The sequence below is a fragment of the Uloborus diversus genome, unplaced genomic scaffold (assembly GCF_026930045.1).
Source record: "Uloborus diversus isolate 005 unplaced genomic scaffold, Udiv.v.3.1 scaffold_14, whole genome shotgun sequence".
NCBI lineage: Eukaryota > Metazoa > Arthropoda > Arachnida > Araneae > Uloboridae > Uloborus > Uloborus diversus.
Genome location: NW_026558098.1, coordinates 710461 through 734599, shown reverse-complemented (window position 1 = coordinate 734599; position 24139 = coordinate 710461). Strand labels below are relative to the sequence as shown.

The 24139-nt window shown below is 34.9% G+C and overlaps 1 protein-coding gene across 1 annotated transcript in view; it reads right to left on the bottom strand.

Moving 5' to 3' along the window:
* Nucleotides 1–5163, bottom strand: part of LOC129232819 (85/88 kDa calcium-independent phospholipase A2-like) — a 136303-nt gene extending 131140 nt beyond the window's left edge. The window contains exon 1 of the mRNA XM_054866918.1: nucleotides 4949–5163. Within this exon, the coding sequence (XP_054722893.1) occupies nucleotides 4949–5163 (215 nt within the window). The remainder of the gene's footprint in view (nucleotides 1–4948) is intronic.
* Between the last annotated feature and the right edge of the window lie 18976 nt (nucleotides 5164–24139).

The following is a 24139-nucleotide window of genomic DNA, read 5'->3' as shown; positions in this document are numbered from 1 at the left end:
ATTGATATACTGATTTTATCTTATATTGATCTTGATTTTATCTTATATTGATCTTGATTTTATCTTATATTGATCGTGATTCTATCTTATATTGATCTTGATTTTATCTTATATTGATTTTGATTCTATCTTATATTGATCTTGATTTTATCTTATATTGATACTGATTTTATCTTATATTGATCCTGATTTTATCTTATATTGATCTTGATTTTATCTTATATTTATCTGGATTTTATCTTATATTGATCTTGATTTTTATCTTATATTGATACTGATTTTATCTTATATTGATCTTGATTTTATCTTATATTGATCTTGATTCTATCTTATATTGATCTTATCTTATATTGATTTTGATTTTATCTTACATTAATCCTGATTTTATCTTATATTGATCCTGATTTTATTTTATATTTATCTTGAGTTTATCTTACACTGATCTTGATTTTATCTTATATTAATACTGATTTTATCTTATATTGATCTTGATTTTATCTTATATTGATCTTGATTTTATCTTATATTGATCTTGATTTTATCTTATATTGATCGTGATTCTATCTTATATTGATCTTGATTTTATCTTATATTGATTTTGATTCTATCTTATATTGATCTTGATTTTATCTTATATTGATACTGATTTTATCTTATATTGATCCTGATTTTATCTTATATTGATCTTGATTTTATCTTATATTTATCTGGATTTTATCTTATATTGATCTTGATTTTATCTTATATGGATACTGATTTTATCTTATATTGATCCTGATTTTATCTTATATTGATCTTGATTTTATCTTATATTGATCTTGATTCTATCTTATATTGATCTTGATTTTATCTTATATTGATTTTGATTTTATCTTACATTAATCCTGATTTTATCTTATATTGATCCTGATTTTATTTTATATTTATCTTGAGTTTATCTTACACTGATCTTGATTTTATCTTATATTGATACTGATTTTATCTTATATTGATCTTGATTTTATCTCGATATAAAATACTAGCATTATCAGCACGGCGAAGCCGGTGCTAAGAATTTAGCAAAATCCCTTTGTATACAAAACCTATTTTTACAGAATGTATAAAATAGTGCAATATCATTTTAAGATATTGTGAACACTTAGATGATTGAAAAATATATTTAAGTTTAAACTTGTAACAGCAACGAAATAATGTTTTAAATTTAAGATGTTATTTTTCAATATCGCGTAAATTTTGAAGTAAAAGTTCTGAATTTTCAATTAAGTATAGCACCGCAGCAATCTTTCTTAACACTTCAAAAATATATTGAACCTATTTTTTGTTTTTTAAAGTTTATCTGGCGAAAATTCCTATTTTTATGAAAATCCAAGCTTCGACTTCTTTCATTTCTGCCGATATAAATTCAAAATGTTTTTCCAAAAAGGAAAACAGCGTACAGATATCCAACATCGGCAAATAGGGAAGTTGCAACCTATTGAATGTTCATATTTTGGCTATTGGATATTGTTAATGGACCCTCAAAACTAAAAAATTCACCATCGCCGAATTTTAAAACACCGTGGTTGATTTTTAATGAATTTTTAAAAATCCACGCGTAAAAGTGCGCTCTTCTGAAACGTCATGAGCCTACGTCACAGGGCGCGATTGGGCAGCCTTCCGCCGAAGATCCCTTGTTTTCGCTAGGGACATTTTGAGCGCGCTGATATTTTTATTTTTTAGAAATTCAATAATCCTTTTGAACACACTATGGAGACCGGATTCGTTAAAGCACAATCTAAATAATCTTCCTCATGTACCATCAATGAGGATATTCGAATATTTCCGAGAGGATGAGAGGTTTAATGTTCCAGAAACGCGAGGAGTTAAATGCGGGGAGATAAGCCTTTTACGTTTCGTCTTCGAAGTCGAATACGTGACCTTCGGCTTCTCCCCTACCGGAAGAGCGCATGACGTCACTTCCTATGCCACCTGACGTCACAGGCGCTTGAACTTTAAAAATTAATTTAAAAAAAACTACTTATCGTATCGCAAACATATTTTCACCAATGATGTTCATACATGTTACTCTATCATATAAAAATAAAATTGAAAAATCGAAAACTCCCCTATTATTAGACCCTCCTTTAACGAATCCTTGTTCCGTCACCTTGGAAGAAATTTCGTTTTATTCTTTTGTAAAAGGAAGTTAAAAAGAAAGCATAAATCGTAGATTATAACTATAGCCAAAAACAACGTACGCATTGGTACTACAGTCGTCCCACGCTACTTCGCGCTTCGACTTTCGCGGCTTCAGTACATCGCGGTTTTTTCTAGGTTTTTTTTTTTTTTTTCAAATATAATAATTAGCCTTTTTTATGCGCTCGCGTAAATTTTTTTCTACAAAAGAATAACCAAGTACAGTAGACTCCCGATTATCCGCGAGCGGTTTATCCGCGGGGCGGATTATCCGCGAATCAATCAACAATCACGAACATGTATTTTCGCAGTAAAAAGCGAATACCAGTGGCTGTTTTTTTTTTTTTTTTCAAAAATTGTAAATTTACACTCAGGTGTTTTTGCTTGATTGATTGATTTAATTTTATTATTATTATTATTATTTTTGTGCGTTCTTCATCGTACATACACTTGTTTGTTATTGATGTTAAGTTCGGTTGTGCAAAAATACAAAACATTTGTACTGTACTCTCTATATATTTTCACTGTTTGCAGAAAGTGTTATGCATCCATACAGTTACGAATTTGAGATAGGACAATTTTTACCTGATTTGTCCCCCATTTTAGTCTTTTTGCGGCTATCCGCGATTTTTATTACCCGCGGCACTTGTGATCGCTATCTCATTTTAACCGTTAAGCACTAACTGGAAGGTATAAATCACTGTATTATTACTAGGGGATAAATACATCTGTAAATGGTGTTCAACAATGTACTAGCTTTTTAAGTTGTACACGTAAATGTAGAGGGGGAAGAACGGAGGCTCCTACGGTCATTAACGGGCAATTGATTCTTCATCGAACAAGCTTAGGTTTTCATAGACTAGCAGTAGTGTGTAAGTACTGCGTGTGTGTAGTTTATTTCTTATACCCGCACGGCTTTGCCCGTAATAGAAAAATTAAAAGTTCTTTTGGTTCGCCTGTGTGGCGAATTTTCTCTCCAATTGGCTTGTACTAATGTTACGGTTCCACGTTATGATAATTTCGTATCTCGCCAATCGGCTTGTGCCCATGTTACGGTTCCACGTTATGATAATTTCGTCATTTACTCGTCCATCTTATGTTAATTTTGTTCTTAAAATTGGAATAGAAAAAGAACCACATCTAATTTTCGAAAAATCGCTTCGAGGTGCACACCCCCATGCTACATACTAACTTTGTGCCAAATTTCATGAAAATCGGCCGAACGGCTTAGGCGCTATGCGCGTCACAGACATCCTACAGACATCCTACAGACATCCTCCGGACAGAGAGACTTTCAGCTTTATTATTAGTAAAGAAGAATAATTAACAATGTGACATCTATTACGTCTAACATATCTAATTTTCTCATTTTTTGTGTAATATATTAAGTAATGCAAATGTAATGGTGGCTAAGGGTGCTGTTTTATGTCTATGGGGCTCTAAGTACGATAAAAACCTATTTAAATTGCCGTAAGTAAGTTTTATGTGCTCTTAGTAGAAAAATATATACAGAATCCTACTTCGCGGAAATTCAGTTATCGCGGTAAAGTCTGGAACGAATTAACCGCGATAAACGAGGCTTGACTGTATCGGTGTACATAGTGACGTCACATCAGCGGCGATATTGAGTTGTTGTGTTTTCGCGCTTAATTTTTAGAGTCGACTTTAAACATTAATAACTTTTCTCACAGACCTCGTATAAAAGAAAAATGCGTATCGTTTTTCATTTATTTTTCTGATCTATATTGTGGAACTAAAAACTAAAAGCGTGCAAAAAGCTCATTCAGTAATTCCTTCATCAAAAAAAAAAAAAATGTAATTCATACTTTTTCGAAGTGAATAAGTAATATTTAATTTAAAAAAAAAAAAAAAGTCCTTTTTCCTGTAGTCAAAAACTTGCTTTTTTTTTTTTTTTGAATTAATATTTTTCCTTTTATTTCATTGCTACAGTAAGTGAATGGGGGAAAATAGAAAAGTAACTTTGCAGAAAATATGTATATCAGCGATTTTGAAAACCTACTAGTAAAAAATGACAACGACAAGTCTTCGACCATGTCGTGCATTTAAGATCAGGTAAAGTTCCAGGATTATTTGCAAGATGTTTCAAATACCTCCCAAGCTAAAAGCCACGTGGATCGAGGTCCGGTGAACGGGAAGTTATGCATCTCATTAAAAACGCCCTCTAGCAGCGAAATCGGGAACTATAGATATTTCTATCGTTCGCTCAAACGATTTCCATTCATCACAAAATTATTCATACTGTAACGGATCCGGTGAGACTTCCAACTTTCTTGAAAGGACGACACAGTTCTTGATTAAGAACACAGAGAATTTATTTACACTATGTACAGGAAAGATCGTCAACAACTGCTAAATGAATCATCAGCAATCAATCGGCACCGTAAACTCGACGGTTACACACGTATTTACTTCCAAATACGAAAACAGCACAGCGAAATGCCTCGCAATAAACAGAGCTAATACACTCTCAGTACAAATTCTCAATCGAGACTGACTTTTTATCATGCGGCGCGGCTATTTATACACATCGAAAGAGAACTCTCAAATATTCCACAAGATTCCAAACGCTTCTGGAAAATAGTAGACCGTTATCAAATTTTATCAATGAACAAAAAAGAAATAGGGGGATCGTATACTTTAGCCGAATGTATAGGGGTTGTATATTCATTACGGGTAACTATTTACAGGTTAGGTTACTACAATAATTACTATTTACAGAATTTGTAACAATACATTTCCGAATTGGACTCACCTGAAGGCCTTGCTGTAGGAGTGGTTGAGGTCGAGCTGCATGACGATGTCGAGCCTCTGCTTGGCGCCCTCGGGCCTCCGGTAGATGACGAGGCAGTCTTCTCGGCAGAGGACCTCGCCCAGGACAAAGTCCTCCACGTGCACCTCGACCACGCGGTCCGGGTCCTCGCAGGCCGGAGCGATGCGACGCAGGCCCTCGAAGATGCTGGTGAACATGGCCGTGCCTCTAAGGGAACACGTGACTCTGAATAAGTGCAGTCGCTCGCAATTTCAATTTCATACGAGTTAGCGAACTCAACGACAGAACGAGTAAAAACGAAACACTGTTGCCTAAACTTGCTAAGAGAGTGAAACAAATGGCTAGCATCATTCCATGAGAATGTAATTAATAAACAAAATTAAAAAAAAAATAATTTGAATTTTGACCTCTTGAATTCAAATTATGTTTTTCGAGTCATCACGAGTGTATGTGTAGGCGTGTGTGTTTGTGTCTGTATGCAGGCATGAGTTTGTGGGTAGTTGTGTGTATGAGTGTTTGTGGTGGGGGGGAATGTGTATGTGTGTGTAGGCATATGTCTTTGTGTCTGTCTGAAGGCATGAGTGTGTGTGTTTGTGTAGGTGTCTGTATGTATGCGTGTGTGTGTTTGTGTAGGTGTCTGTATGTATGCGTGTGTGTGTATGATTGCGCCTTAGCTTGGTAACAGAGTGGGACAAATGGCTAGCATCATTCCATGAGAATGTAATTAAAAAAATAAATAAAAAAAATAAATAAAATTAATTTGAATTTTGACATCTTGAATTGAAATTATGTTTTTCGCAATCACGAGTGTGTGTATGTAGGCGTGTGTGTTTGTGTGTGTGTGGGGGGGGGTGTTTGTGTGTACGGGGTATGTGTGTTTGTGTCTGTGTGCTGGCATAAGTGTGGGGGGGGGTATATGTATGTGTGTGTGGGGGGGAATGTGTATGTAGGCATATGTGTTTGTGTCTGTGTGCAGGCATGAATGTGTGGGTAGTTGTGTGTATGTGTGTGTATGTATGCGTGTGTGTAGGTGTATGTGCGTATGTGTGTGTTTGTGTGTGTGTGTGTGCGTGCGTGTGTGTGTATGCGTGTGTGTGTGTAGGACATGGATGCAACCAGGAGACGTCTTTCGCTAGAGGAGCAGAATCGTTAGGAGCCGGTCGACGGTGGTGCTGGCAGAGGGTGCTGGTGGGAAAATAAAATGATAGCACGACAAAAACAGTCAAATGAAAGCAATAAGCAATCGTGATTGCTCAATAAAGAAAATTAATTTGAATTTTGACCTCTTGAATTCAAATTATGTTTTTCGCAATCGCGAGTGTGTGTGTGTGTATGTAGGCATGTGTGTTTGTGTGTGTGGGGGGGGGTATGTGTGTTTCTGTGTAGGGGGTATGTGTATGTGTGTGTAAGCATGTGTGTTTGTGTCTGTGTGCAGGCATGAGTGTGTGGGTAGTTGTGTGTAGGTGTGTGTGTATGTGTAGGTGTATGTATGCGTTTGAGTTTATGTGTTTGTGTATGTTGTGTGTAGGTGTATGTATTTGTGTGTGAGTGTGTGTGTAGGTGTCTGCATGTATGCGTTTGAGTGTATGTGTTTGTGTATGTTGTGTGCAGGTGTATGTATTTGTGTGTGTAGTTGTGTATGTATGCGTGTAAGTGTAGGATATGGACGCAACCTGGAGACGGCTTTCGCTATAGGAGCAGCATCGTGAGGACCCGGTCGAAGGTGGTGATGCTGCAGAGGGTGCTGACGGGAAAATTAAATGATAGCATATCAAAACAGTCAAGTGAGAACAATAAGCAATCGTGATTGCTCAAAAAAAAAAACTTTCGTTTTTTGACATCTTGAGTTCAAATTATGTTGTTCGAGTCATCCCGATTGTGTGTAGGCGTGTGTGTTTGTGTCTGTGTGTAGGCGTGTGTGTTTGTGTCTGTGTGCAGGCATGAGTGTGTGGGTATGTGTGTATAGGTGTGTGTATGCATGCGCGTGTGTGTAGGATATGGGCACAATCTGTAGACTGTTTTCGCTAGAGGAGCAGCATCGGGAGGGGACGTTGGTGCTGCAGAGGAAGGCGGGGGGGGGGGGAGGGGAATAAAATCAAAGGAATTCAAAATAGTCAAGTGAGAACAATAAGCAATGTGATTGCCCAAAAAACTTTGAATTTTTGACATTTTGAACTCAAATTATGTTTTTCGAGTCAATCACGAGTGTGTGTTTGTATGTTTGTATGTATGTAGGTAGGTGTGTGTGTGTGAGGCATAGACGCCATCCCCCAAGTGTGGCGCCCCTCTTAGAGGTTGTCATTTTACATAACCTCCTTCTAAAAGTGAAATCTGTCTTGAATCAAGGTTCGTAATTTTTAATTTTTTTAAAAAAATCAAAAAAGTCGGATTTTTTTTATTTAAATCGAATTTTTTTTAAATTTAAATTATTTTTTTTAAATGTTCAAAAATTTGTAGATATTTATCACTTTACATTTATAAACATAATATATTCCATACTATAGTGAAGCACCGTTTATACGTTTCTCTTTTATACGTTTTTATCAATTATGCGTTTTTAAAATTGGTCCCTGCAAAGTCTGATACACATTAGCCTGTACCTATTATACGTTTTTTCGTTTGTACGCTTTTTTCATATAGTCCCTTCAAAAACGAATAAACGATGCTTCACTGTAGATGAATCCATTCAACTTACTTTTAAAATTCAGATAGGATCTCTAACTATTCAATACATTTTTAAAGATTTATAAATACTTCGATAAGAAGTGATTTTGTTTTATGCTTTGCTCAAAGATAAGGTTTCCCTTATCATGTACGTTTTTAGCATAAAATAACATATCTTTCTGAACCATATTAGTCATGGTGTATAAGAAAAACTCCAAATTTTTATTTTGTTCTAAACTGTAATTTGGGAGCAAAAGCAATAAAGTGAAAATCTGTTACACACACACAAACAGGTATCTATGTGGTTTTGCCTGGTAAAGTTAGGATAGTATAATGCAGTGTAGCTGAATTTAGAGCAATACATTCTAAAAATGCAAAATTAATTTATAAGAGTAAAATCAACTGATTTTAATTAAATGATATTGTTAAAAAAATCACTTAGGTCAAATCAATTGGTTTAAATCAATGATTTCTTTTAAAAAATCACTTGATTTAAATCATGTTTTTAATCACGATTTAAATCAAGCTGATTTAAATCAACGAACCCTGCCTTGAATGAACGCGAACGATTTGTAACCCCTGGAGACGAAAATTCATCCTCTCAATAAACATTAAAACAAGGAGCTAGAATTGTTCGCGTCGTCATGACAATCTGAGAAATCAGTTTCACTTTAGTCAAGTGAGGAAAATAGGCAGTTCGTGATTCGGTAAATCACCGCCCATTAGCCAGGGCTAAAGCAGAAATACATGAAATACACCGCCAGCTCAGTCTTTTCCAGCCGAAGACTGCAGTTTCGAAATGAAGTTTTGAAGCTGCAGTCCTCGGCTGGAAATGACTGAGCTGGCGGTGTATTTCATGTAATTCGTGATTGCTCAATCATTTAAAATTATACGTACACATCGGTTGTACACTGTTAAAAATTTTCGGGAAAATTTACGGTAATTGTTACTGGCATCCATGTTGCCAGTAACTATTACCGTAAAAATCAAATGTTACTGTAAAATTTTACGGTTCCCTCGGTAGGCCACAGCAACCAATTGGAGCTGGGATCGCTTATTTTTCAGGTATAAATTACCGTAAAAATCAGCGATGCGTTAGGTCCGCCATTTCACAGTAACAATTACCAGAAAATCTTCCTGAATTTTTAACAGTGTAGTTGCACCAGTAACCGATATATCGGACAGGGCGATATATCGATACACAACGATTGGACGTCTGTTTTTCCGTTGCACCACTTAAAACGGAATAGCGGAGGGCCACTACATGGAAAATACTGATATACCGCTCAAGAGGCAGGTCCGAAAAACCGTCATCGGAAATACCGGAAGCGGGATATACCGAACAAATAAACGAATCAAGACAATCAGTTAAAAATCCTCCGTAGCTCCGCACGCTTTATGGGAGTTTTAAGAAAATTCTTGGAAAAAGTGTTTGTAAGTCCCCCCACCCCCCACAACCCCCTAAGCATTGATGAAAAACTTTCGAGCCTAGCACAGCACGCCCGAGCTATTGCAGGAGAGGCACTATCAGACAACTAAATTGCTGAGTTTTTTTTTTTTTTTTTACAAGGCGTTGAAATACTTTATGACATTTTTTACAGCAGTTAAATTCACTAGGTGTGGTGAAACAAACTATAACTGATTAATTCGCAACTCCAGAGCTCGAATACGCTACCTTGCGGTGATTAACAATACTAAAGAAAAAGGTAAAACATTCCATTCCACGTGTTTTCTTTGGGGTAAATGACAGGCCTCAGACAGTTTATGATGTAACTAGTGGCACCCGCACGGCTTCGCCCGTAATAGAAAAATTAAAGGTTTTTTGGTTCGCTTGTATATTTACAAATAATGTATGGTGAATTTTCTCGCCAATTGGCTTGTACCGACGTTACGGTTCCACGTTATGATCATTTCGTATCTCGCCAATTGGCTTGTGCCCATGTTACGGTTCCACGTTATGATAATTTCGTCATTTATGATAGTTTTTTTTTCTTAAAATTGGAATAAAAAAAGAACCACATGGAATTTTTGAAACATCGCTTCGAGGTGCACACCCCCATGCTACATACTAACTTTGTGCCGAATTTCATGAAAATCGGCCGAACGGTTTAGGCGCTATGCGCGTCACAGACATCCTACAGACATCCTCCGGACAGAGAGACTTTCTGCTTTATTATTAGTAAAGATGTAATTTCAGAAGAATAGAAATGAATGCTTCCCACAAACACGATGAAAAATTGCCGTCATTCATTAAGCGTCAAAGCAAGTTATAAGTAACGGCATTTGTTTGTTTTACCTTTTTTCATCCGCCGTTAGACAGCGGTTGCAACGCCCTCTATAGTTTATAGGAGTTGCAAATTCCATCAAAAGATATAACTTTCTAATAGAAGATTGCAGCAGGGTTGCCAACTTAGGGGTTTTTCCCTTAGATTTAGGGGGAAAATTTTAGAATGGGATTTTTTTAGGGGGATAAAATTTGTATGGGTAAATTTAGGGGTTTAAATATTAAGGTTTTATTAGGTAAAAATGTTCTTCGTTTACCTATGAAAATGCTATTTTTCGATTATTTCACGCATTTTTTTTACTTACATATACTTTTTGAGCCTTTGTAACCATTGGTTTTGATCAGAAATGACATAAAAATGATTTTACTCCACTCAGCAACAAAATAGCAATGGTCACGTGATCTTTTAATCCCATGTGTGACGTCACAGTCAAATGATCACGTGACTACAGCAAACGGTAATATTTTTACCTACAGTTTCAATTTAAGATACCGATTAGTACATTTTTGCGTTAACGCAAAACGTTTACGCTAACGCCGACGTAGCAGTTCCGAATGAAATAAAAGTGACTAAAAACTGATCAAAAACTATTAGTAATGTCAAAATAATGCATCAATAAAAGAAAAACAGTTCAATCTCTGCACCTGGAAGTTTTTTTTAATGAAAACACATTACGTCGTAAAATACATGTCGAGTGCCAAACTGTAGATAATGCTGCCATCTAGCAACCATGCTGCCAAAGTCTTTGCCAAGCCCTTCCACTAGTCACATGATACATCTATGAACCAATTTTCTTCATCAGCAAGAATGAGAAAGCTCGGTCTACTCTTATTATTAGTTATGGTGTGTACTGCTTTCATTTTGAACATTTAAACGGGCTGGCGGATAATAATTGGCGGACAGTAGGCAATTAATGATTGAATATTAAAAATACTAAATAAACTTACGACTTCGTTTCTTTCCATTTACATACGGACATTTTGAACGGGAGAGTTCGGGAACAGTGATCATAAGAAGTTCCATCTAAAACTAAACGAGCCTGTTTTCCCGTATAAGCCAAAATCGATTTTCAGGACACAAGACTAAGTTATGTAGAAAAAAAAAATGTTGATCAGAATACGTTTCTAACTTAGTTTCTCAAATTGTTAGGGTTTACTTTTCAGTAAATGTCAACTATTAATTTTTGTAAACAAAGCTTTATTTAAATTTAAAGTTCTATTGGAAACACTTTAAATAAAGCTACTTTGGCTAACGTTTGAGCGGCAAATCGGAAACCAGAATTACAATAAATAAATAAATAAAAATTAAATATTACTAAATATGCACAAATAAATTAACAGCAGCTATACAAATGCAGCAAATACATTAGCTTTTCCATTATAAAACTTTTTAGTCTTTTGCAAAATAAAAATAAATTGATATTAAAATCAAAAATGCTGCAAAATGAATAGTTTTTACAAAAGTGAAATCGATAGCAACTGCTCCTTTCGGGTAAAAAATCTATCACCAAGAATTTCTTTTTTACTTTTTTCTCCTTCGCCAAAACGTTAAAAAAAAAAGACTTTTAAAAATAAAAAAAATAAGAACGTTAATAATAGTAGGGGAATGTGGGGCAAAGTGGAATGATTAAGATCACTTACTTTTTTCAATACAAACAAATTGGAATTTCGTTCCGAAAATAATGGTTCGTAAAGAAAGAACAATATATATATATCCAGGTTGTTCCGTTTTAACCTGCAACACATTTATTTCCGCAACCATTAGTCTTAGATGCATACTCCCAGTTGCAAAAATGTTCAAAATCAGATGCAGAGTTGAGATATTGGAAGTTTGAAGCAAAAATGAAAATGAGTCAAAAACTACAAAACTTAACTTTTTATACGGGCCCCAGGTCCCCTAACTTATATTTAGGAAGCTATTCTCCATTGAAAGATATAACTAACACAAACGAGCTGATGTGTGCATCACATGACTTCCTTTTGCTCCAATTTAATGTCATTTCCCCATTCTTGACACTTTTAATGTGATTCAATTGTTTACTCTCTAAATATCACCAACAGTGGCCACATTAAAGCCAGATTAAAAAAAAAAATATTTAAAATCGCCAAATTTGTCGCCAAGTTGGCGACAATACTTGGCGGCCAAAAGACTGGCGATCTATCGCCAAGTGTCCGACAAATTATAACACCACTTGAGTTTACATCGAAATGAACAATGATTTCCCTCCAAAAAGGGCCAAAAGACCCCCTTAGGAACATCCGAATGCAACCAAAACGGAAGGTGCACAGCGAGACCCCACTAGGCGTCTACGTACCAAATTTCAACTTTCTAAGACATATCGTTTTTGAGTTATGTGAGATACATACATACATACGTACATACAGACGTCACGAGAAAACTCGTTGTAATTAACTCGGGGAAACTACATACGCACACAAGAAAATTACGCACATACATACTGTTACAAATCCTGTAAATAGTAATTATTGTAGTAACGTAACCTGTAAATAGTTTCCCGTGATGAATATACAACCCCTTTTTCATTCGGCTAAAGTATACGACCCCTATTTTCTTTCTTTTCATTGATAACGGTCTACTACTTTACAGAAGCGTGTGGAATATTTGAGAAATTTCTTTTCGGTGTATTTAAGCCGTTAGCGATGGATAAACAGTTTAGTTTCGATTGATATTTCGAACTGATAGCATTTTGCTCTGTTTATAGCGAGGCATTTCGCTGTGTTGTTTTCGTATTTGGAAGTAAATACGTGTGTAAACGTTGAGTTTACGGTGTTGTGTGATAATTGCTTAATTGCTGATGAATAATTTAGCAGTTGTTGAAGATCTTTCCTGTACATAGTGTAAATAAATTTCCTGTGTTTTTATCAAGAACTGTGTCTTCATTTCAAGAAAGTGGAAGTCGCACCGAATCCGTTACAATACGCACATACATACGTACACAAGAAAATTCGTTGTAACTTACTCGGGAATCGTCAAAATGAATATTTCGCGTGTCTATACATTCTTAGGCACTTATCCACGTGTGGTCGAGTCGAAAAAAAAAACAAAAAAAAACTCAACATTCATTCGGGGTTGAGAAAAATGGAATTAAGGCCGATTTTTGAGTGAAAATTTTTTCGCGAATACAATACTTCCTTTTTGTAAAAGGAAGTAAATACTTGACATTTGTGCGACCAAACTTAGAGAGATAATTCAGTTTAAAGTTTTAAGGGATCATACAAAAGATGAGATTGAAACTTATCGCCCTTTCAGAAAAATAACAGGTTTCAAAGTAAAAAACACAAAGTATTTATATTTTTCATTGCTATTCAAGAATAAACGCAAATGTTATGCCGTGATACGCAAAAACACCCTGAAAAACCTTATAATTTGAAAAACCACACTCTGTGCACACACATATAATTTTAAACACTTGTTAACCGCTTTATTTCTCCCCAAAAGGCGTTATTGATGGCGAGTGAAAAATGGTGCAAGTCACAAAACGCTGCGTTTCACATCTCGGTGAATAATGGTCGTACTGATTTCAAACTTTTTGTGTTGGAATTATTTTTCAATGGAGATTATTTCCCTAAATATAAGTGAGGGGACCCGCATAGGCGGATTTAGAACCAAGTTCCTGGGGGGGGGGGCAGGATTTTGTTTTAGTTGTATTGATTAAAACTGGCTGGATTTAGACTCTACGTGTCCCTAAGCCTTTTCTGGTTTTGGGTCTCTTTAGTAGTCCGGACAGCTTTTCTGTCGGTGACAAAAAAAAAAGGCCATTTTTAAAGCCTCCCACTCCCCATTATGCTTTACACATAAGGTCTAAGATGGAATAGAATATCCCCAATTTCAAGGGGTCCGGGGGTTGTACAATAAATATAAAATTCTGCATTTTGAAGCCTTATAAAGGGTAATTGGAACTACAAAAATATCGGAAACAAATAGCAAAATAATCTTTTGCAATACACAATAAACATTGTTTTCGGGTTGACAAATAAATGACAGCAGTCCTCAGAGAAAAAACGAGGAAGAAGGGAAGATTATGCATTGTTATTTGCTTACATTGGTTGTCGGTTCAATTCAATTAGTTTTTGATCTTGCCTCCAACCCATCCACAAATACAACAATGAATTAAATACAAAATAATCAATAGTAAAAAATGCTTTTAAAGGAATGATGTACACTGTGAAAAATTCAGGAAGATTTTCTGGTAATTGTTACTGTAAAATTGCACCGCCGACGCATCGCTGATTTTTACGGTAATTTATACCGGAGAAATAAGCGATCCCAGCGCCAACTGGTTGCTGTGGCCTACCGAGGAAACCGTAAAATTTTACAGTAACATTTGATTTTTACGGTAATAGTTACTGGCAACATGGATGCCAGTAACAATTACCGTAAATTTTCCGGAAAATTTTTAACAGTGTATACATATAGGTAACAAGAGAGCAATATGCTACCCATTTGGACAATTCATAATTTATACACTTGATAAGAAATAAAATTGAAGCACACTTTGCTTAGGAATTTCAAAGATTCATCTATAATCCATTTCAAGGACTCAAAAACAATTAAAATTATTAAAGGCACTTCATTTGCCCTCTCCAGTCCCTGAAATTTAGTATTAGATTTCTATTTTAAGTTTAAAAAAAAAAAAAAAAAAAAAAAAAAAACTAGATTTCCCATTACAACAACTTTTTTTTTCAATTAAAAACAGTGCAAAAAACGAAAAAAAAATAGAGGTAGTGTTTTTTTCCCCCTGCGCTGAACAGATTAACAATACGCAGTAGACGCAAAGCAATACAAAAAAATTTCCAAAATTACTGCGTTTAGGAAACAGCAATATATGGAACATGTGAGTCACAAAAATTTATCTCAAGTAATGTGTTACAGAGACATGAGACCATGATTTTTACATTTTTGATGCAGGATGTGTCAAGGAGCTAAATTTGACACATTTCTCCCCCTACCCCCTCCCATATGTTATAAATTAAGTTTATGGTTTGTAGACACACTTTCCAAATTTTCAAGGTTTTCAAGCACTTTAAAAAAAAATTTATTTTTTCAAGTACTTTTCCTCTTTTTTTTTAAAAGAACAAATGATGAAATTTTCGGGAGTTGAAGGCCTTTAACAAAACGGGTGCCTTAAGCTATAGCTAGTTTAGTTTATAGGTAAATCCTTTTTTTTTTTTTAAATCTTTGTTTCAGTTTCTAATGCCTTAAGCTATAGCTAGTTTAGTTTATAGGTAAATCCGTTTTTTTTTTTTAAATCTTTGTTTCAGTTTCTAATTTGTTGAAACAATAGTTGATTATTTTAAGAATTTTCAGCTGATTACATAGCTTGTTCAGCCGGTATTTTTACTTATATACTTGCCCTAATGGTTTTCAATTCAAAGTAGTTGTTTTCAACACATTTTAGCAACCCGGTGACAGCTTAACTCTCTTTAATACAGTGTACGCTGCCCCCCCCCTCCCATTAGGGAAGAACAGTCGCTATTCTCTTCATCTTCACTTCTGAACTATTCAAAAAAAAGAAAAAAAAATCATGTTTTTTTTTCTTTTACGATTTTGGAAGATGTGTTGTTACCATGTATCGAGTCCTCCCAAGACTGGGGGGGGGGGGCATTGCCCCTCTCGCCCCTCCATAAATCCGCCCATGGGGACCTGGGCCCTGTATAAAAAGTTAAATTTTGTATTTTTTGACTTCTTTTTATTTTTACTTCAAGCTTTCAATATCTTAAGTCTGCATCTGATTTTGAACATTGTATGTAATGTTTAAACCAAGGGCGCTCATATGCAAAATTGTAAGGGGGGGGGGGCTCAGATATTTTAACCATGGTTTATCTGGATATTTTCCCCATGAAAACGAATTTCAGAACAGATTAGAGTCATTAAAATTGGACATTTTAAATAACATATTCATTAATGGATGGAGAAGAAATATTTTTACTTTTTTGCAAAGAAAAAAGTACTAAAAGCAAGGAAGTTCTAATTTCTAAGGGGGGTTCGAGACCCCCCTTGCCCCCTCCATATGGGTGCCCTTGGTTTAAACGTTTTCATTTTGGACATGTTCTTCGTCAAGGGCTTTTCCCAACAAAGCAGGGGCGCAACCAGGGGGGGGGCCCACAGGGCCCATTCCTTCCCCCCCCCCAAAAAAACGCTAAGTTGAACATTTTTTAAAAACTCTTTTTTTTTTATTGGAACGAAGATGAACGCGCTTTGAGAAAGTGGTTCCAAAGTAAGCAGGGACGACGAGAGGTCATTTTAAACTTCCCCCTCTCTCCTTTTCGGCATTTATTTTTTTCTGTAGTTAGGAACTAATCGTTCATAACACTGCCTATTTCTTCTGCTACCGCGGAGCGATCGTTTTCAACATTCAACTTCTATTTGAAGCACAATGATGCAAGAACGCCTAAATGGATGAGCACAGCTTTGTATCAACAAAGATATACAGTGGCTCCCAAAAGTGTTCGTACACTTCGAAATTTTTTAGTAAAACCAAAATAACGGGAAACAGAATTCGAATATGAAGTCCAATACTTTTTCACATCATTCCTATGTCATCTCTACATAGTATAAAATGAAGTCTCCAAAAAGCGTCTGTGTGTTTGAACTCGCAAAACTCGAGAACTACCCGGCCGATTGCGCTGAAATTTTCACAGTTTGTTCCTTTAAGTCCTGAAAAGGTTTGCAGACCAGTTCGAAAACAATTCGATGAATAGTTCTTTTTTTATTCCAATTTAGGCCCAATTTTCACATAAATTCCCGAATATGGGGGTGAAAAATGACTCGCACATATTAATTTTACATTTCGTTCGAAAGGGTAGAATTTTCCGCGTTCTACGCTATTTGTTTCAATGCTCTAACTTTATTACGGCGGGAGTTATTTGCGGTTATAGCTCGAATTTGTTTAGGCTTAGCTGAAATTTAGGTACTACTTTCTTCATTAAATAAATCAATAAAAAGTGAAGGAGTTGACCCACCGCTTTCTTTTTGACGCCATTGGAAAAAGCGACCTTTTTTACTCCAGATCTAACTCGACCTATGGTGGAAAAAATAAGCTTTTATCTCGAAAGGAAAAAAAGTGACAAGCCTTTTTAAATAAAGTTTCAGAAATCTCGATTCCATTCAAATTGTGAACCATTTTCTTTCGCATTTTAATTCCTTAAACTTATTTTATTTTTTGTTTCCATGGCTACGCATTTTAAATCCATCTTTCTGGATTTAATTTCTTAAAAGTATTTTAATATCTGTCGTCATTGTTTAGAAAGGAAATCATGATGTTTTTTTTTACTTATTTTTTACGCCTGATTGTTGAATATACGTCACTTGACACAATTTTTATTTTCAAGGTAGACCGGGCAAAGCCGGGCAACGCAGCTAGTTCTAAATAAAACCCTGTAGTTTTTTCAAAATATTGATGGATCTTCTTTTTGAAATGAGTCAAAAAGCGAAGAGGCAGAGAAATAATACGCCACAAAAGTCATCGTACACTCAAATATTTTCGAATAAATTCCTCATTAAAATTATCATATGTCGTTTTTTTATTATTTTTGCATTGTGTTGACCCTTAAAAGTCATTTGGCTTTAATATTTTGTTTATTTATTCCTCAATATTGTGCTTATTACTTTAAAGTGGCTGGTGTTCGTAAAAAAACACAAAGATGATTCGAAATTTCCTTTCAGTAGTTTTCCTTTCATTTTCCTCACAGTAGCAGTAAATTGGTTTGAAATGTCTCTAAATTAGTTAATTTATTCCATTCTATAGTAAAGTGCTTGATAAAATGCTTTAAAGAAAAGAATCGGACTGAAAACAAGGTAAGAAAAGGTCAACCGGCAAAGTTGACAAAGCGTGATCGGAGATTAACAGTTAAAAAAATTATGAAAAAGACACATTTGAGTGCTGTAAACGTTTCTGCAGAGTTAAATGAAAATTTTTATATTTAATTTTCACCTAAAATTGTTCGCCAAGTTCAATGATTAGCTGGATTAAATGAGACCTCTTCCCGCAGAAATTTTCTTTGCCGTGCGAAAAACAGAAAGCTTACGTTTTTCGTCGCAAAAATCAATGATAAATAAGCTCAAAACGTTTTGGAATTACGTCTAACTTACAGATAAAAGTTAATTCAACATTTTTGGTTAAATTGATGTATAATTGTGAACAGAAGAAAAAATTAGGAACTTAATTTTAAGAACTTAGTTGGAGCAGTTAATCAGGACGGTGAAGGTGTTCTTGTGTGAGGGTGCATATCAGCATCAGGACTTGGTAGTTAGGAATTTTTTGTGATTGAATAATGAATCATGTTGTTCATTTAAATATTTTAAAAACCAATTTTTAAACGCTTTGCCAAAAATTTGGTATGGGAAACAACTTTGTTTTTTATCAAGATGACGATAAGAAGCCCACGGTTTTCAACTTCTAGTGCCTCAAAAATTGTTCTAAAGTTTAGAAATACTCCTTCAATCTCGAGCTTTGAACCTAATGTAACATATTTATAGATATCTGGAGGCTAGATTACGAAAATACGACTTTGGAAAGAAAAGAGAGATAGAAACAGAAAGACTCGAAGTGTGGTTGAACATTTTACTCGGAAATTACACACACACACACAAAAAAAAAATTAAATCTATTCCCGCAATATAGTTTAAAAGGTGCTGTTTATACAGCATGATATTCTACTAAATAATAACATAGTAAAAAGTTGGGTCATTCAATAAATATATAGACATTTTTTCAAATGTACGAAGACTTTTGTGAGATAAAATTTCCGGCACTTTTCGGTTTTTGATTTTTAAAAATTAAGTTTTAATATATTTTTTAAAAATGTCATGTAGATTTCTTGAAAATTGATAATGAGATCTTATAATTAAATACCTATTCCGAAATATTAAATCTAACCAATGAATAGGAACCAATTTCATTGAAAGTCGTAGGTGTACGAACACATTCGGGAGCCACTGTAGTTGTACAACCAGATGAAGTTATTGAAGAACTAACCAAGTAACAACGGACGGTAAAACTTTGTATTGTAGACATATAAGACAATTTTATAAGTACATATGCAATGTGGGATATTTAGGACTCATCAAGTGATTTTATTGACTATTTTTTGCATTTTTAAGTGATATCATGCCATTTTAACGTGTTCCTTTTTTTTTTCTCTTTCCTTGAATGATCTTAAAAATATGAATAGTTTAGAACTTTTTGGTGATAAAAATCTTGTGCATTTTGATTTATTTCATTAATATAGTAAACCAAGTAATAACACGTATTGATTTCCATTTATTAATTTGAACATCTTACCGCCTTACTGTTGTTTCGAGTATTTTAAAGTTTCTTCTTAACGTTGATTTCAAATTCTGGGCATAAGAAACAATTAATGATTTTGCAACAGTTTTTGAATAAATGCAAAACTTATACAATTTTAAGGAATTTTACTAAATAATATTAATTAATAATAATAAATATATATTGATGTAAGAGAGAGAGAGGAGGAGAACGCTGATAAGTGTTGAAAAAAAAATTGTGCCCTCCCCCCCCTAAAAATATTTCCTGGTTGCTCCCCTGCAATCAAGTTTGCTTCAAGCAAATGCCGCTTTAAGTTCTGGATTTTGCCTTCATTTTCACTCTAAAAAATTTGAGGGACAAGAAAGTCTCTCGAGATTAGTTTTTTTAAACTGTTCATTCTAAACGTTCGTTACTGAACACGTTTCTTTGTCAAGAGCTTTTTCTAACAATGCTTGTTTCAAATAAAATCCGTCTTCAAATTCGATCTATATTTTCTCGTAGACGTTTATGTTAAAATTTCTTAACCTTTATTTTTGACATATTTCTCGGTCAAGAGCTTTTTCCATATAATTTGTTTCAAGCGAATTCACCTCTTTGGAGCTACATTTGTGTTAAATTTCCCCCGAGGAACTAATGTTAAGTTGTCTTGAACTGTTTCAAAATTGAAAGAAAAATTGTTCAAATCAAAAAGAAATTATGTACAGTCGGACCTCCATGTATAGAAGTAGCAAATTTTCGGGAAAAAAATCGATATATAGAAGTTTCGATATTTAGAAACATCGTATTTTATCGTTACAAATCTCCTAAAACACTAAAATTAAAGCTAAATTTTCGTGTACAAAACCCAATTTCTACGAGCATCGGATTAAATGAAAGTTGAAAAATAAAAAAAAATAACAGAAATGACATTTTTGCGCCGTCATACATCTTCATTTCTTCGGCAATTAACTTGATTGGCAACATGAGGGGGGTTTCGTTTTGACAATGCAATCGAGAAAAAAGTAAATAATCAATTTACTTAACTCGAATAATTTTTACTGACGGTAAAAAGACTAGGAATGATAATCAACAGAAAAAAGGGATAGCTTGAAACTGATTTCACAGTGTTACTGGTTACAACTAAGATATTTGAAATAAACTTGAGGGAATTTAAGAACTCCAGAACAGAACAACAATCTATGTACACAGCCCTCAACCCCAGATTCCTTATGAGTTCAGTAGCAACCTTTAGGGAACATCATTTTTCTCCCCTAAACTGTATTTTTCGTGACACAAACAGTCTAAAATGGAAAAAAAAAATCCTACAAATGTCTCGAAAACAAAATTCGATATATAGAGATTTTTTCGATATATAGAAACAATTTTCCTATGTAATGAACATAAAAATTTGCTGGATTTCGATATATGGAAAACTTCGATATGTGGAAGTTCGATATATGGAGGTTCCGACTGTATTTTCACGAGCATGAAGATATTGATCATTTCTCGAATTTTATATGAACAGAGCACGAAGTTGAGTAAAAGATAAAGTTAAAATATTTCGCGAGGCTTAAATTGTCGCGATTCCCATCGAGAACGCGAAAAGTCGCGAAAATAAGTCAGTTTACACACAGTATGTATTCGTTTAACTTATTTTTGCCCCACTTTCGTTCTTTGCGATATTTTTACGATGCCTCCACTCTCGGAGATGGGAGCTCTGTGGGTTTTGGGGGGTGAGCCGTCACCCCCGGGGACGATGGGCACCCCGACTGAAGTTTCCACAATCTTAAAAAAAATAATAATTTGAATTTTAACATCTTGAATTCATATTATGTTTTTCGCATTCCCGAGTGTGTGTGTGTATGTAGGTATGTGTGTTTGTGTGTAGGGGGGGGTGTTTGTTTGTGTGCGGGGGGGTATGTGTATGTTTTGTGTAGGCATGTGTGTGGGAGGGTAGTTGTGTGGGGGCTATGTGTGTGGTGGGTAGTTGTGTGTATGTGTTTGTGTGTGTGTATGTGTAGGTGTTGTCTGATATGCGTGTGTGGGGGAGGTGTTTTTGTTTGTGTGTGGGGGATATATGTATGTGTGTGTAGGGCATGTGTGTGGGAGGGTAGTTGTGTTAGGACTATGTGTATGTGTGGGTAGTTGTGTGTATGTGTGTGTAGGCATGTGTGTGGGAGGTAGTTGTGTGGGGGCTGTGTGTATGTGTGGGTAGTTGTGTGTATGTGTTTGTGTGTGTATGTGTAGGTGTCTGTGTATGCGTGTGTGGGGGGGGGGGTTGTTTGTTTGTATGTGGGGGGTATGTGTGTGTAGGCATGTGTGGTGGGGAGGGTAGTTTGTGTGGGGACTATGTGTATGTGTGGGGTAGTTGTGTGTATGTGTTTGTGTGTATGTGGTGTGTAGGCATGTGTGTGGGAGGGTAGTTGTGTGGGGACTATGTGTATGTGTGGGTAGTTGTGTGTCTGTGTATGTGTGTGTGTGTAGGTGTATGTGTTGTGTGTAAGTGTAGGCAAGTAAGTGACGCAACCTGGAGAGTTTTCGCTAGAGGAGGCGACCGGCCGACGGTGGTGCTGCAGAGGGAGGCGGGGGGGGGGGAAATAAAATCATAGGAATTCAAAACTGTCAAGTGAGAACAATAAGCAATCGTGATTGCTCAATAAAAGAATGCCTTTGAATCAAATAATTCTGATTAAATTTTTTTAAAAAAAATCAGAATTTAAAAATTTTAAAAAATACATTATTTTTTAAATCAGAATGTGTTTTGCATTCTGATTTTAAAAAATAATGCATTTTTTTACTAAATAACTAATTCAAAAATAAATCATTAAAAATAATTATCAATATATGTAGAAGACTATGACGCAGTATAACTATGTAATAATTCTATTCAATAGTAATACAGTCTAACCCCGATTTTAAAAATTGATAAGGGACTGGAAAAAATGATCGTTAAATTCAGAATATTGTTTAAATCGAGGAGCATGTAGACATCCAATGCAGCCAAATCCAGACCAGTGAAATGCATTGTTAAACTGAGGAAATCGGTGAAACGGGTAACGTTAAATCGAAGTTATACTGTAACGTTCAAAATGTTCGATTTTCTGGAAAAAATATGTGTTATGGCTAATTTAATTCTAAACAATTTGGTACCTTACTTATTACCCATACGGCAAAAAAACTTTTCAAGTTATCGAAAAAATGCGTAAACTTTCCCCATAGAGATTTATGTTAACAGCATCTGTTGAAGCCTCTTTTTCTCAGGTGCCGGTTTCTTCGGTTTCTCGTTTTGCGCGCACGATATCTCAGAAAGTTTCTTATACATTTCCGTAAAACTTTTTGTGCATGCTTGTCTGGTTGAGTTTCATGATCTGAAGCTAAATTTTTTAAATTTTTCAAAAAATTATTTAATTTATTTTTGAAATTTTATAAGTTAATATCAAAATTTTCCAAAATTTGGGGAAAAATATTTTTATATTTTAATATTAACTTTTATTTTTAGTTAAAATTTAGGTTCAGATCATGAAAATAAACCAGACAAACATGCATGAAAACTTTTACGGAAATATATTATAAACTTTCTGAGATATCATGCGCGCAAAACGAGAAACCGGCACTTAAAAAAAGGAGGCTTAAACAGCTGCTGTAAATATAAATCTCTAATGGGGAAAGCTTACGCATTTTCACGATAACTTGAAAAGTTTTTTACGGTATGGTAATAAATTAAGGTATCAAATTGTTCAGAATTAAGCTATGCATAACATATATTTTTTCCAGAAAGTCGAAAATTTTGAAGGTTAAGGGTCCTTAAGTATGAAACACATGCAAAATCAAGGGATTTTAATTTTGTCCAATTTCTTCCCAGACCAAGGGCACCCATATGCAAAATTGTAAGGGGGGGGGGGGGCTCAGATATTTTCTCCATGGTTTAGCTGAGTATTTCCCCCATGGAAACCGATTTAAAAAAGACAGATCAGTCTTTAAAATATAGAAATTTTTAGCAACTTATTCATTACAACTGGAGAAATGTTTTTACATTTTTAAAAAGAAAAATGTACTAAAAGCAAGGAAGTTCTAATTTCCAAGGAGGGGGGGGGGGCGCTCGAGCCTCCCTTGCATCGACACACATACATAAATACATAATTCATACATAAATCGAAGTCATACATGTAATTTTAAGTATGAAACACATGCAAAATCAAGAAAATTCATTTTGTCCAATTTCTTCCCAGACTTGATGTAAGCGTAAAAGGATAAATTTGATTAGATGACCAAAAAAAGTCTAAAAAGCAGTGGTTGGAAGTAGCGCGCTACAAGTAGCGGACGCTACTGTAGTAGCTACATTTTTGAGTAGTTTGTAGTGTAGCGCACTACTTTTTAAAAAAAGTAGTGTAGTGAGTAGTTAACTACAAAAAAAATAGTAGTTTGTAGCGATTTCTGGAAACTACTTTTAAATAAACTGAAGAAAAAAAATCAAGGTTCAAACGAATTTGACTGGCGCAAATTTTACACAAGTACATCAGCGGATGCAATGAGAAATAAGGACTCATACAAATACGAGCTGACCTCAGGCATTTCATTTTGACGCCATACGTTCTATCTGTTCACCGCCATTAGTTTGCCGTCGTAATTTTCATATTTCACCAATATTTATATTGAAAAAAGCACTTATTTTCGCGAAATGAAGATATCGGTGATTTCGCGAGTTGAAAATTTGGTGAATTTTATATGACCAGACCGAAGATTGAAAAACAAAAATATTTTAGCGAGGCTTAAATTTTCGACAGTATTCACCAAATAAAAAGAAGCTACTGAAACTGTTATAGAAAAGGATGAAATTGAACTGTTCTGGAGGACTTAAATAAATGCGAGCATTACATGTATGAGAGTATGATAACGGACATTTTTCTTAGTGTATTTTGATGAGCTAATTTATCAATCTTTTTTTTTTTCAATCCT